The 14,866-nt window shown below is 54.4% G+C and overlaps 1 protein-coding gene across 1 annotated transcript; it reads left to right on the plus strand.

The window, feature by feature from the left end:
- The first annotated feature begins 994 nt into the window (after window positions 1-994).
- PARM1 (prostate androgen-regulated mucin-like protein 1) lies at window positions 995-10,966 on the plus strand. The gene is made up of 4 exons (XM_082281635.1): window positions 995-1,110; window positions 8,613-9,290; window positions 10,039-10,117; window positions 10,688-10,966. Exons 1-4 carry the CDS (start codon window positions 1,059-1,061, stop codon window positions 10,770-10,772), a joined length of 894 nt encoding a protein of 297 aa, XP_082137761.1. The 5' UTR covers window positions 995-1,058; the 3' UTR covers window positions 10,773-10,966.
- Window positions 10,967-14,866: the final 3,900 nt, after the last annotated feature.

Here is a 14,866-nt window from a genome sequence, read left to right on the forward strand (position 1 = left end):
GGATTTTGTGTCCTGCTGTTTTAGGCCCAGAGCCAGGATCCATCCTGAGAAAACACCACACAATACAACAGAATAGAGGGCTGAGTAACCCCAGTTAAAGATAGCTCAGCCACAGCCTGGGCTCTGTAAATCATCTTCACCTGCAGCACAGCTCTTTCCAGAAGGAGAGAGGTAAAAAAATGGTCTTTGTACCTCCTGCTGTACCACAGGTGTCTCCTGGCTGGGTCCTTTGGGCACTGGGAGCTGCATTTTGGGAGCTGTTTGTGCTGTGGAAAGGCAGGACCCTGGCTGCCTGGCTCTGGCCTGGCTCCCCTTGATTCATGTACCTGGGTTGTCCCCAGGTACACAAATCTCCCCGGGCACCAGATTCCCTGGACACAATAGGCAAGGGGATGCCCAGGGAGGTCCAGAGTCATGGAATCACAGAGTGGTTTGGTTTGGAAGGGACCTTAAAGCTCATCCAGTTCCAACCCCCTGCCAAGGGCAGGGACACCTTCCACTAGCCCAGGTTGCTCCAAGCCCATCCAGCCTGGCCTTGAACACTTCCAGGGATCCAGGGGCCGCCGCAGCTTCTCTGGGCACCCTGTGCCAGGGCCTCACCACTACATTCAGGCAGGAGCTGGCATGGCCCTGAGGATGGACAAGTGGCAGTACCATGGGGCACCCCGAGCGGGTGTCACAGGCTGCTACAAGAGCACCCCATGCCCGGTCCTCAGTGTGTGATGCCCACCGGCAGCATCCAGTCCCAGTGCCTCATCCCAGGGCAGGCGGACTGGTCCCACCATCCCGTCCCAGTGCCCGCCCCCAGCACGGTCTGCCTGGTGCCCTGCGGTCAGTCCCCGCTACCCGCTGGTGATGCTGCCTGGCACCCCCTGCCCGTGCCCCGCATCCCCGGCCCTGTGCCCGCATCCCGGCGGTGCCGGTCCCGCATCCCCGCCGCGGTGCCCGGGGCCGGCAGGTGCCGCTGTGGGCCGGGCGCGGGCGGGGGGCGGCGGCGGGGGCCGGGCCGGGCCGGGCGGTGCGTCCCTCCCGCCGCGGCTGCCAGCGCCGCCGGCACCATGGGCTGCTACTGCCGCCTCCTCTTCCTCGCCCTCCTCCTCCTCCCGGCAGGTAAGCGCCCGCCGCCGCACCGGGATGGGCAGGGGGGGACACGCCGGGGACCCCCGGTGTCGGGCTGGGAGCGATGCGGTGGGGACGGGGAAGGAGGCAGCCCCCGCGTCTGCCGGGGACAGCCCGGCTTCTTCCCGGAGAAGGACTCCGCAGAGCAAGCCCCCACCACGGGTCCCACTCACAGCCCCCGTGAGGGGGGTCACCGCCAATGACACCGGTGGGGTCGGGCAAGAGGTGTTTCACCCTTCTTTTCCTCACCCCTTGCCCCTCAGAGGGGTCTCCAGCAGAGTCCCCGACTGCCCTGAAGGAAGACAACTTGATGGGACCACCGGCTTCTCCTCACGGGCACCCCCTGCCCGGGCTGGACTCACCCCCAGTCCCGCATCCCCCTTGGCTCCATGGTCACTGCTTTGAAAGAGCTTTTATGGCTCTCCCTGGCCTTGAGCGGAGGCTCCCACACCCCCAGCCCCTGGCGCTTTCCCCCCAGCTCCAGGCATCTCCCCCCGGCGGCACCAGCCTCCCCATCCCACAGAAACACCCGATTTGACATCTTCCCCCCACTGAGACAGTCAGAGGAGACAGTTCTGTCCCCGGCTGACGCGACAGCGAGCGCAGGTCACCCCTCCACCCGCCCAGGCTGGGCTTTTAATAAACACGAGGAGCGGCTTGCTCAGAAACATGGGAAACACACTTGCATAACCGGGGCCGCGCGCGAGGAGAAATCCATCGGCTGAGCTGTCACTGTCACATTGCTGCCGGCAGAGCAGCGCGAGGGGACGGGGCTGAGCCAGGGCTGAGCTCCCTGTGACTGCCCGCAGCCAGCACCACGTCCCCACACCAGCCCCTGCGCAGGTCGTGGCTGCAGGACCCCAAAATGTCACCCCGGACCACGCCAGCATGTGGGAGATCTCGCCTGGATAAGTGACCCCAGGGGCGCGAGGGGAGGGAGAGCTGGATGAATATTTCTCCCCGTAAAGGGGGGATTTGCCAGCGAGCTCCTGTTTCTGTGCTTTCTGAGCAAATGCGTTTGGGAGGGATGGGGATGAGCATTTTTGCTCCGCAGCGATGCTGGGGATGCTCTTCTCCTCCTTCACGTTCTCCTCCCTGGCCCAAGTTTGCCCCCAAAGCAGCCAGTCTCTGCTGGGAGTCAACCTTTGGGGTTGGGAGGCGGGTTTTTCCCAGCGCCCGGGCCAAACCCAAAGCTGTTCCCACGACCATCCCTCTCTAAAGCACCAATGCCCGCGAGGATTGGCAGAAGAAACAGAAAAGATTTCCCTGGACTGTGGTCCCATAGCTCTCAGGCTGCTCTCAAACAGCCCTAGAGCATCTTTCAGATGCTTTCTACAACACTTTTGTTCCCATTGAAATAATTTTTTTTTAATTGTGTATATATCTATATATGTCTATATATATTTTTATATATCTCACTTGGGAGGAAACACAAAGCACAATTTAAAGATGCTTCAAGCTCATTCTTCAGGATGAAGAATGACATCAAGGACGTCACTGGCCAGGAGTAAAATAAGTCTGGGCTTTGCCTGGCCACGTAATGAAATAACAGCGTCTCGCACAAGGAAGTTTTATTACTCCTTACTCTGGATGTAAATTGAGACCTGCTTTGCTTTCCTGACGTGGTGCCCAGCCCCAAGCCTGCTCTCCCCTTCAGCAATTCCCCCTGTGCCCCAGCTGAGACATTTTAAGTACCTTTTAGAAGCAGGTCTTGGCTTTTAAGGTTTTGAGTGCTTCTTCATGGAGATTCTGGGGTGGAGGAGCTGCTTTTTGGGGGTCTTGGAGCCTCATGGGGTGTTTTAAGCTGCCATTGAGGAGGCAAATCTTGAAGTACTCTGCTCCCCCATGAGCTGAAGGACAGTGGAGATGGGTAATTATCTCCTCTCCCAGCCCAACAAGCAATCAGCCTCTAATACCAGAGGATGCTCTGAAATTCCTCTGCTGAACCCAGCTGCTTCTCCCCCTGGGAGGGGCTGGAATGGGGCTGATGCATGTTGGAAGCTGCACCTAGAAGCACTAATTAGCAGCCGGCCAGGAAAATTAGGGAGGTGGGGAGTTGTCACTTGGGCAGAGCTGCTGCTTGCAAAACTCCTGGCTGGCTCCAGATCCATATCCAAGATATGTGCCTGGGAAAAAGTACTGCGAGGTGTCCCAAGCAGGCAGGTCCATCTGCCAGCTCCCAGCCCAAAGAGCCAACAAACAGCATCTCCTCCCATGGGATCCCTTATTCCCCTTCCCCAGGGAGATCAGCACAGCGTGGCACCTGTTTGCATGTTTCAAGAATACAACTTGCAGTACTTAATGCATTTTTCACTTCAACAAGCCAAGCATCATTTTAGAAAGAGCTGGTGCTGCCAAATACTGCTTTCCACCCCAGGTCCTCATCAGATATCTCTGGCTGTACAGGCTGACCACTAGCCAGAGGGTGTTCTGTCACTCTCAGGAGGGAAAAACTACCCAAAAATTCCTCTTCACCTTCTTTTCTGCTATACTTTCATTGCAGCATCAGGATCAAGGGCTTCCTGAGTTGAGTAATTAGGCAACACTTAGCTTTGGGGGGGGAAACCCCACACTTCCTTTGTGTGAAGGGTGGATTCGTTGTGCCACCAACAGTCCTCACCTCTGGGTTTGGATCATGGGGCAGGTGGTGCCTGGGGAGAATTTGGACACCCACCCCAGGCAAGGAATGAGGGACCATGCAGCATGCAGGGAGCCACGTGAATTTTAAAAGCTGTTTTCAGCTGGGAAGAGCAGAGATGGCAGGGTGGTGGAGCTTTCCTCCTGCTTCCTCAAGGGGAGTCTGCCTGCAGCAGCATTCCTCAGGGTCTGGAGAGTGTGCAAGAGTGAACCAGTCCTCCACATTAGCCCCTTCCTCCCATGCCACAGCCTGGAGAAGAGGAGCTGCTGCTCCCCAGCCAGGGAGGACCTCATTGCTTGCCAGATTCCCAGAGCCCCCACCTTTATTTGGCCACAGGGATTTTTGCTCTTCCCTTTTGCAAGAGGCTGTGCATCTCCGAGAGGTGCTGGTACATCCAGGGAGGTGGATACTGATGGGCTGGCTCAGCAGCGGCCCCATCCTCAGGGAGGGACATCCCCAGGATGTCCTGGCCAGCTGCATGGTTGGGCCAGAGGCTCGGGATGGTGAGGGACACACGGACCCAGCACATGGATTTCTATTGTGTAGCTGTTTCTCTTAGCTACAGAAAGCTTCAGAGCAATTAGACCTAAACCACTTAACGACCATGCAGCAGAATAAAACTAATCATGCAGGAAGCCAGCTTGGCTTGCCAGTGAATCAGAGCAACTGCAGATTTATTGAGTCTGATGGCCTTGGCTTCTCCACACAGACAGGGAATAGCTTTGCCTTTTACCTGTTGGTGTGTTTCTGGCCCCTGGTTTTCTCCCTTGGTTTCTTCCTCCTCACAGAACTGGTTTCATACCATCGCCAGCAGACCCCGGCACCGAAAACAGAGGAGAGAGAGCAGGAAAGAGTGGAGCAGCACATCAGCCAGGCATGCTGCTTCTAACATGCAGTGCTGGAGCTTTGCTGCTCACCTCAAGCCGGGGATACCCCCAGGAGTCACCCTTTCCCATCACTAATCCAGCTCTGGATGTTCCTTCTGTGATGGCATGGAAAGCTTGGTGGGTGTGAGGCAGAGCTTAGAGCCTGCAGAGCTGTTCCCAGACCTCCCCATCATCCATGTTTCTTGGGGATAATGAGGCAGGAGTCCACAGCAGTGCCCCAGAGAAAGAGACACAAGTTAAAGGCCCAAACCAACCACCACGGTTCCTTCCCCCATATCAGCACGGAGCTCAATCACCCCTGTGCACTGCAGATGGGACCTCCAGCCAGCAAGAAGTGAACATCCCCAGATCCCAAACTGCATGGTGACAGGGAAGGTGAGGCAGTGCAGGGCTGAACAGCTGGAAAAACTCGTTGAACCCAAAGCAAAAACCAGTTTGGCTTAGTCCCAGGTGCTTTAGGGAGAGCTTTTGCCATCCGTAGCCAGATGCTGCTGGTTTTGTAGCAAAGCAATACAATGAAAGCTAAACCTGAGCATTACCAAGGGGGAGGGCAACTACAAAAAAACCAGCACAAGTTACAGGAATCCCCAGCCACAGAAACCAAAGCCGAGCCAACGAGGTCATGAGCAGGAAATCCTTACTTACTTTTAAATACAGATTGTTTTACTGCTCTGCATCACTTAACCTGGTTATAAACCAAGGCACAGTCAGGGGACTCAGGGCTGTTCTGTCATCAGCATTTGGTGGAGGAGCAGCACACTACAGGACTAGCAAAAGGTCTCTTTTTGTCACTCTTGTGATTAAAGACTGAGGTTTCTACGGCATTTTGCTTAAAAGCTAAGTGTGATCCTTAGGTATAGTCTTGGTTACTTGTGTTTTTTGGGTGTTTGCCCCAAACCAGCTGCTGAACTGGAGCAGAAAGTGGTACCCAGGCTGACTGCACAAGCACAGGGTGGTGTGTGCATCCAGCAGCTCTCCTCGTTTTTCTCCTGTTGTTGCATTTCTTGCTCAGAACAGGTGGCTGGGTTCCTTGTGGAAGTACAGCCAGGATCTGCTGCTGGCAGGCAGAACAAATGATATCCATGTTATGGAAACTCTCATTATCCCTTTGGCCTTGACTGCTCGAGGAGCATCCCTGGCTGCAGCTGGGGCTTGGGTGCTTTAGTTAATTTGGGCTGAGAGCAGGCGTGTGGCTTAGGTCATGTGGATCTCCCGTGGCTGTGTCAGAGGCGATGAGTTCTGAAGTGAAGCTTGATAAAAGCTCTATCTCTGCCTTATCAGTGGATGTTTGTTTGCTGCGGCGTGGCTGCTCCAATCTGATGTCATTCACTCGGGCTGGAGATGTTCTCTGGTGGCTTTTATGCTGCGTTTCAGCTGGCAGAGCAATTTAGGATTTGCTGCAATAGCTTTTGGAGTGCCTGGGAAATGCATTCTGGAGAGGCTGCCAGCCCAGGTCAAGCAGCTCTTTCCCAAGAGGAGCATGAGCATTGCTCAGCTCCTGCAAGGGCAAGACCTGTCCCTCTGTGTGGCTTCCAGGAGCCAGGAGAGCAGCATGGCAGCAGGAGAGAGAGAGAATCCATCAGGCTCCTTCCTTAGGTTGGCACATGGTTAGGGCTAATATTCCCCAAGAGCTGGGTATTTGAGTGACAGGCTTTGGGTTCTTCTTTCCTTGGCTGTTTTCTGTATTCCTGGTGAAGAAAATCTAGAAAAAGGACTTTCCAAAGGTCCTGTGGGGCTCTGGAGTGTGACACTACTGCTTTCCCGGGTGGTTGCCTGGTGCTGGCAGTCCCCTGCCTCGGCTCCGTGCTGGATTCCAGCAGGGTGGTCAACTGCTTTAAGTGAATTAGATGAGCAAATTCCTCAGGGCTCAGCTGTGCTCGGCATCCTCTGGGAGCTAACATCCCTCGGTCCCTCTGACAGGCCCTTGTCAAGGTGCTTTTAGCCTTTCAAGTCATGTGGCCGTGAATGAAGTTTTGCAGTTGTGTATTTTGTCCCTTGTTCCAGGGCACTGCTCTGTTTCCTGCTCCCAGCAGCACCTCCTGCAGACCACGTGTTGGGGAAACAAAGGAAAGCTCTCCTTGGCTTTTGTTTTCCCTTTGATTTTCCCTTTCAGATGCGTTGGTAGAGGACAGGACTTGCAGATAGACTGGGAATCACCCATCTGTGGGACAGGTTGCCCATGAGCTGGGTGCAGTGATATGGATGCGGATATGTGGAGCATGAGCCAAGGGGGCCCTCACCGGGGTCCTTTGTGTCCCTTCATCCTAACTCCATTCAGAAGCAGCCTGCATTGCCTCTATGGCTGGGATTTCCTGGGGTTACCTCCTGTGGGTGAGACCCCAAGGGCAGTGGCTGGGTCCCAGATCACCTACGGAGCTGATGGCTTGGAGGAAGAAGGGGATAGCCCAGCACTGGCACAGGCAGGGATTGCTCACAGGGAGAGACGGGGAAGACCAGGGCTGAGCTGAGAAGTGCCTTCGGTCATGCTTGCTCTCCTGGGAAGAGTCCCTGTGACTTGTGACCTCCTTGGCCAGGAGTGCTCAGCCAGCAGCCAAGGATTGTTCCTGCCCCCAGTTCTGGCTCAGCCTCCGAATTTATACCCCTTAGATATTATCGGAAAGTTCCTGACTCATCCAGGCTAGCAGCACTGCCAGCTTCCCGAGCTCCCTATTGGTTTGCCTCCAAAGTTCAGGCAGATCATGGGAGCTCCGCTGACCCCAAGCACTTTGGGACGTCAGGGTGGCTTTGCAGAGAGGTGGAAAACTGCCTGTATCCCTGAGAGACTGGGAGCATCTACATTTACAGAGGTAACAAACTTCCGAGGTGCTCCCAGCCCTGGGAGGATCCTGCTGTGCTTGGTGGGCTCGTTGGGCTGCGGAGGCTGTCTGGTACCTGCAGGAGAAATCTGAAATGTCCAGGTGTGCTGGGGCAAGGATTACTGAAATACAGATGGATTCTGAACCTTGGTGTGAAGGATCCTTGGTCGAGGCCTCGCTGCTGCTGTGGTGGCCAGATGGCTTATTGAGTAACCAGATTCCAGCTTGTCATTCCTCTCCTCTCCCCTGTCCTAAGGGCTGTATCCTCAGCCTGAGGAGGGTGAAAGCTCAGAGGCATCTCCAAGTGCTTGTCCTCAGGAGGGAAGAGCAGCCATGGCCTCAGTCCCACCTCCAAGACCCTTTTGCTTGGGAAATGGGGTCCTTCCCATGGGTATCCACAGAACCAATGGAAGAAATTATGGCTGGATTAATGAGTCCCTGCTCGCCAGTGCCAGATCCCATTGTTTCTACACACAGGCACTGAATGTTTCTGTCCTCCACACTCATAATTAGTTCATTGCAGCTGGAGTGAGTTCCTGCTCTTCCCAGTGCTGGGCTTGGGATGCTCTGGGGGTGTAAATAAATGAATAGATGGAATAAAAATGCCTCCCAATGTCACGCAGTGCTGGCACGCTCCCCTCACCACACTGAGGGGGCCAGTGCTGGACCAGTGCTGAGTTCAGCCCTTGAAAGGGGGGGGAAAGCCCCAGCAGTCAGCTGGTGGGGACAGAGGGAGAAATGACTCATCTTCATGCTAAGAAATGGAGACGAATGAATGCACAAGGAAATGGGGGGAGAGGAGAAAGAGGCGTCTTGTGTTATCATTCCCAGCTGCACGGTGGCTGCTGTGAGGAGGAGCTTCTTCTCCTCCTGCTGGGAGGAGATGCTGGGAAGATGGAGGGGGTGATTGGGGATGGGGGTATCCTAAACTGGGGGAAAAATGGAGCTGATTTATGCCAGGACAACTGGCTGGTTTAAACCTCACCTCTAGGTACTCAGCTGTACTTCCCATCTCTTTATTTCAGATGGCTCTCAGCTTTTTAAAACCCAAACTTATTTCCAGCTTAATTCCCAAACCCTTCAGTGCTCTCCCAAACACCAGCTTGCCCCAAGGATTGCCCTGTTATTCACATTTCTTTGTCTCACTCCTAGGACTGGGCGATGACTCCCAGGAATCACCCCTCAGCCCCATCAGCCCCCCCTTCCTCTGGGGGGGTGTCCCAGTGAAACCAGATTCCAGGGATGCAGATGTCCCCACGCCAGCTCCAGGCCAGCCCTCGCTGCCCTTGTCCACGGGACCTTCCAGAGATGGGACGTCCTCCAGACCCATGGAGGGGGATGGCCACAATGCCACCACCCCTGTGGCAGCACTGTCCCCTGCTCCTGTCTCGGTCACCGAGAGCTCCACAGCCACAACAGACGGAGCCTCCAGCCCCAGCCCAGGGCCACCCACCTTGGAGACATCCCCAACTCTCCGGACAGCAAACACTGCCAGCCTGGCAAGAAGCATGATGGATTTGGGGGCAGCTTCCAGCCCCACGGGCACAGCTGCACCATCACCTCCCTCTTCCCTTCCCACCAGTGATCCCTCCTCACCTCCCAGGATGGGCTTGTCCCCAACACCTGTCCTCGTGAGCCCTGGTGCTACCCAGCCGCCTCTGCTGACCAAGGACGTCCCTTCCCTGGGGACACTGGCCATGGCATCGAGCCTGGCCATGGAGCCAACATCCCCCCCAGTGACTGTGATGAGCCCCACCCAAGCCGAGGCCACGGCCTCCGAGAAAACCACCGGAGTCACCATGGAGGAGGTCCCACGTGCGCTGAGTGCAGGTGAGCACCATGGCTCCCCATGTGCATACAGAGATATCATGTCAGCATCAGGGTGCTCACACGGGAGGGGCAGACCCCTGAACTGGAAGGGAGGAGGTGGTCAGCTTCCTGAGAGCATCATTCCTGGGGGCAAAATTCCTGGGGGAGCCTGTGTCATCTGATCCACTGGCAGAGACCAGGAGTGGTAGATAACAAATCTCGGTTGCCTGGAGATGTGAATAAAATCCTCAGTTCTAAATTTGACTTGAAGCACTTAAGGATGAGAGGAAAAAAATGGCTGGATGGTGGGTGCAGCCTGACTTAGGATGATGTAGGTTTTAATTCTCCCTCCTGGAGACCTCAGGAAGCTGACACAAGCTTCTCCCTATCCCCTTGTGCAAACACAGGTAGCTTAAAATTGCTCCAGATTTCCAGGCTGGAAAAGGGGAGATCTGAAGCATTTTCTAGCCTTGGCTCAGCACTAAATGCTGCCTGGTGCTGGGAGGAGCATCAAAGAGTGAGTCCATAGTGGCCAAGCAAAGCTCAGCTGTGTTTCATCCTAAATCTACTTGCCCTGCTTCTATGGGAAGGGGATCATTGCAAAAATAGAGGGGGGCCCAGCATCCTCTTTGGGAAGCAGTGAGGGAATATTCCCCCCGTCAGAGATGGCTGGCGTGGGTGAATTGGGAGCAGCTGGCATGTGGGATGTGTGCCATGGAGCTGGGACTCGGGGGGCTGAGCCCTGCCCTCTCTGATGGATCATCCACAGGGAGCATCGTGGCCATAACCGTGACGGTCATCGTGGTGGTGGTGCTGGTGTTCGGGGCAGCCGCGTACCTCAAGATCAGGTAAGGCTGGTTTTGGGGTGGCCCCCCCCCCCCCCCCCGAGGCTCCCTGCAGCCTCTCTCACCATCACAAGGATGATGCAAAGCCCCAGCAAGACGCTGTCCCCAAGCCCAGCAGGGCAAATGTGCAGCCTCTGGTGCCAGCACGGCTCCGTTTCTTACCACTCCTATACTGGAAAGCAGAGTTTCAGTTCCTCATTTTACAATAGCCTTGCTGAAATGCCAGAGACGCTGCTCAGCATAGTCATAACCAGTAATTATCCCTTGGGAAAGCTGCTGCCGTGGGTCTCGCTGTCACTGGGACAATAAACAGCAGCAGAGCCCAGTGCTGAGCATCCCTAATGAGGCTTTGCTGACAGCTGAGATGAGCAAAGGTCTTGTTTTAATTCCCTGCCCTGTCCAATCTCACTCAACGGGGGCAAAATTCAGCCTGGGCTTCTCTTCACTTCTCCTGGTGCTTCCTCTTTAAATATCCCAAAGCTTGACCTAGGGAGCCCTTGCATTAATATTTCCTCATCCCATGGCAAAATAACTAATAAATCCTCAAAGTAACCGGTTTGCTTTTCCTGGCAGGCACTCCTCCTATGGAAGGCTTTTGGACGACCACGACTATGGCTCCTGGGGCAACTACAACAACCCTCTCTATGATGATTCCTAGCAGGGATGAAGAAAAAACCCCATAAATCCTTAATTTATAAGCGCTTCTGCAGCAGAGCATCCGCTGTCGAGGAGATGCCGGGCACGAAGCCCCTGCCTCAGGCAGGATTACCACGGGTCTGCTGGATGACCAGAACTGGAGGGCGGGTGTGCAGTGCTCACAATAAACCTGAATTTTGGCCTTTGAGTAGGAAACTGGGTCCTGGCACAGGTCAGCCACTTGTTGTAGGCAAGGGAACCCAAATTCCCCAGGGGAAAGGGCTGGGGAGGTCAAGGGAGAGGATGGAGGTTCAGCCAGTGCTGTGGCATCCTTTGAAATGCTGCTGCTCTGTGATTTGGGGGGGAGTGGGGGGCTGCTGAGCCAGAGCCAGCATTGTGCCAGGGTCTCCTGTGCTTTCACATGTCCCTTTCCCTAAAATCACTTCCCTGTGTTGCCCTGCTATGAAATCCTTTGCCTTGTCTCACCAGGAGCCATGAACAGTTGTGGGGCTGCTCAGTCGCTGCTCCCTTCCTTTTCCCACCAGTGCTTCTGTGCAGAAGTTCCTAATTTAATTTTTTCCGTTTAATTGTGGGGTTTTTGGTCCCAGAAGCAGCCCAGGAGCCCAAGGGAAGATGCACTGACCATCCATTTCACACGTGGCTGCTTGCTCCACAGCTTTGTTTCCAACCCTTAAAAAACTTGGCTGCTAAAATACAGCGGAGTGTTCTTTCAATCCCCAGTTTGTGTTCAGCTCTTAGTGCGGGGAGGCTGGGGGCGGCTGACGGCAGGGCTGGTCTGGGAAGGGGAGGTTCAGCCACTTCTCCCTCTGGCTAAATTCCCTGGCAGTGGAAAGCAAAGCCCTCAGTCCACGTGACCTTAATAAATAAACAAACCAGCATTAAATGGCGCTGCAAACCTTTGGGGTGTCCCGGTACAGGTGGTGCAGGCTTGGGAACAAGCTCTGCTGTTTGCCCTGCCTCCTAAATGGAGCATCCCTGCAAACATCAAAGCTTGGGGCATTTCCATGATTGCTTGCTGCCAGAGATGCATCATCTCTGGATTGCCATCAAGGGAGCGTAATAGATGTGGCTGGCGCCACAACAGGCACCTGGAAAGGTCAGGAGAAATGAGGGCAGCTCCGCTTCCCAAAAAGAAGTGCAATCATTGTGCATTTTCCTTTTCCTCCTGAGCCTTTCTCAGCCTGTTCAGGGGTCCATCCTTTCAGCTCTGCTGTGGGTTCCTCAACCTCTTTTTTAGTTCAAACTTGGTGAAAACAGAAAACAAACCTGGGAATTGTTGTTGCACCTCCCAACCACAGCCAGCCTGGAAAACTATTTGGGCTGGGAGTATACACAGGGCAGCACAGGCTTTGAAGATGCTTAGGATGAGCAAAATTCCTTTTCACCTTTTTGGCACCCAACAAGCAGTGAATTAGGCCACCTTGGCTAAGAAAAAACACAAACTGAGTTAAAAACCCACCACCTCTCTTCTCTTGAAATAAATTGGGTGTCGTGGTGCTGCTGCTAGACTGAGAGGAAAAAGGGAGAGGAAAAGCCACCACCTTCACTTAAAATACATATATAATCCCAAGGGAGTAAGTTCCTTTTTCATGAAGGAGGACATAAATGGGGTGTCAGTTTTCCTGCTCAACACTGTGCCTGGATGCTCAAAATGAATGACTCTCTCTTGCCTACAATGCAAGGAAGAAGCTGTACATATTTTTGGGGATATCCTGGGGTGAAAACAGATTCCTCACTTCCCTGGGATCAGACACCACCGGCAGTGCCTTTATTTCCAGTGCAGCTGCCCTATGACATGGATGATATGGACGTGGATAATGTGTTTACATCTCCAGAACTGTTTGCCAACATGAGCCAAGGCACAGGACAGCCTAGGGGATAACAGATGTGTTTGCCAAGTGGAAAAAGCCCTTTATTTTGGGGGGTAATGCCATCAGAGGGAGGATGCCTGTGTTCCGGGCAATGGCTTCAAATACCCCTCTCACATTCCTGCCTCAGACCCTCTGGCTTATGGAGGGGTTTCTGTCCCACATGAGTATAGCAGGGAAAAAGGGGGAAAAGCAACCAGGACACACCGCAAAAAAGGCCTTTTTCCCTTCTCTTTTAAAAACCAATGGGGTTAACACTGCTACCAGCTTGTCTTATGTGCAAAACCAGCAAATCCCATTTTTCCCAAAGGCTCCCCCACTTCTGGCTCAATTCCACCTCCTCCCAGCTCCCTCACGTCCCCCCCACTTTGGCTCCGTTTCATCTCAGAGATATTTTATTTATATAGAAAAAAATAGTTCGCATAGCTCCGTGTGGAACATCCCATTCCCTGAGCCCGCGGGATGACGCGATCCCGCTCCAGCTCTCCCTCCTTGCCCTCGCCGCAGAGCCGCCGGCTGCTTTATCACCGCTTCCAGACTCCCTCTGGCCTCCCTAATTATGCTCTTGTTTGGCTCCTTGGTGAATATTCCCATATATCATCCACATGCTTCCGAGCGTCATCTCCTCAGGCTCCTGGTGGAGTTACTGGAGTGAGTAGCAATGAGTAGCTCCTGGTTGCAGCCTCCTGGCTGCTTGTCAGGCACAGGAATTGGTTCAGGTGTCAGAACCCAACTCCAGCTGGGACCATGAAGGAGCAAATCCAAGGAAACGGCCCCGTTTCCAGCGCAGAGGTCCCGGCACAGCCCTGGGCTGAGCTGGATCTGCAGAGACTGCAGAGGCTGCCCCTCCGAGGTATAAATAGCACAACACGAGGAGCCTCTCCCTCGCTGCGTTCCTTCCAGTTGGAAATTTAGACACAGATTCTCCATCCCCAGGCAGGGGCAAGACATCAGTCCCAGCACTGGGAAAGCTACAGGAGAGGGCAGCTGAACCAGAGGTTTAACACAGAACACCCCCACTTCCACCCCAAATGATGTTATTGGAGCAAGCCAAAACCACACCACAGGCATCAAACCAGCCCAAAACTGAGGATCCTCGTTCCCCACAGCTCCTGAGCCATCGTCCTGAACCTTCCCATGGGATGCAGGGCTCAGCCGAGCCCCCCAGTCCTGCACTGTTCCATTTGCTGCCTTCCCGAGTCCCTCTCCCGAGTTCCACACACTCCAGCAGGCCCTGGCTTTCTTAACAGCTCCGTGACCTTGTGTGTGGCTGCAGTCCCTACGCTTGCTGGAACTCCACATTTTTCCCACAAAGCAGCAATAATCCCATCTGCTCCCCATTCTGGCCCAGACGGGTGAGCAAGGCTGGATTCCGGGTGGCAGGGAGTGCGGGAGCTTCCCAACAGCTCCCATAGCCAGCGGGCAAGCTCTGGCCAAGGCAGCTGCTGCTTCCATCCCAGGATCATCTCAGTGTCCTGATCGAGCATCCTTCCCACTCCCATCGGCTGCATCTCCACAGACAGGGTGGCCAAGCTCCGTGCAGCACCTCCCATTCCATAAAGCAGCTCCCTGCCTGTCTTTTATCCCCTCCATTGTCCTTTATCCCCTCAAAATGCCATTCCTTTTCCTGCTGTGCGATTTATTCCCTGGCAAAGGGAGTTAAGGGCTGCGTGCCACGTCAAACACACCAAACAGCGCTTCGGCGTTCCCTCGGCATTCACATTCCCTCGTGCACTTTCCAGGGGCAAACACCAAAAACAGGAGAGCAAAAGGTCAAAATCACCCAGATCCCACACCATGAATCATTTTCCTTCCCAACACCAAAGTTCAGCATGAACTGCTCTTCCAAAGCTCGGCTCAACTAAGGGTTTTCTTCCAGCCTCCTCCAGGAATATTTCCAGCTGGAATAAAATGAGCTTTAATTTAAAAATTAAAATTTAACAGCAAACCTGCTTGGTTGTGGACTTGACCAGCACGGTTTTACCATTAGCAACACACTCCAAGGCTACTTGGCCAGTTTTCTGGGATGACAACTCCTGCAGGATGATGGGAGCTCCACTGGCACTTCCAGGCTTACCTGGGAGCAGGTCTCCATCCAGGGAAGGAGGTGGAGTCACCAGGTGCCAACCAAAGCAGCAGGCAGTCTTGCTGGCACCACAAAACAAAAATACGAGAACACAGGAGCTCGTAAAAGCAAAGCACTTCTTTTCCTAACAGTGTCTCAGGC

The sequence above is a fragment of the Coloeus monedula genome, assembly GCF_965178545.1.
Source record: "Coloeus monedula genome assembly, chromosome: 5".
Taxonomy (NCBI): domain Eukaryota; kingdom Metazoa; phylum Chordata; class Aves; order Passeriformes; family Corvidae; genus Coloeus; species Coloeus monedula.

Excerpts from the sequence above, each read along its gene's own strand:
- PARM1 (XM_082281635.1), top strand. The coding sequence starts at position 1,059 with ATGGGCTGCTACTGCCGCCTCCTCTTCCTCGCCCTCCTCCTCCTCCCG. Across the intron at positions 9,291-10,038 it reads CCCACGTGCGCTGAGTGCAG|GGAGCATCGTGGCCATAACC; the intron begins GTGAGCACCATG and ends GATCATCCACAG. Across the intron at positions 10,118-10,687 it reads GCCGCGTACCTCAAGATCAG|GCACTCCTCCTATGGAAGGC; the intron begins GTAAGGCTGGTT and ends TTTTCCTGGCAG.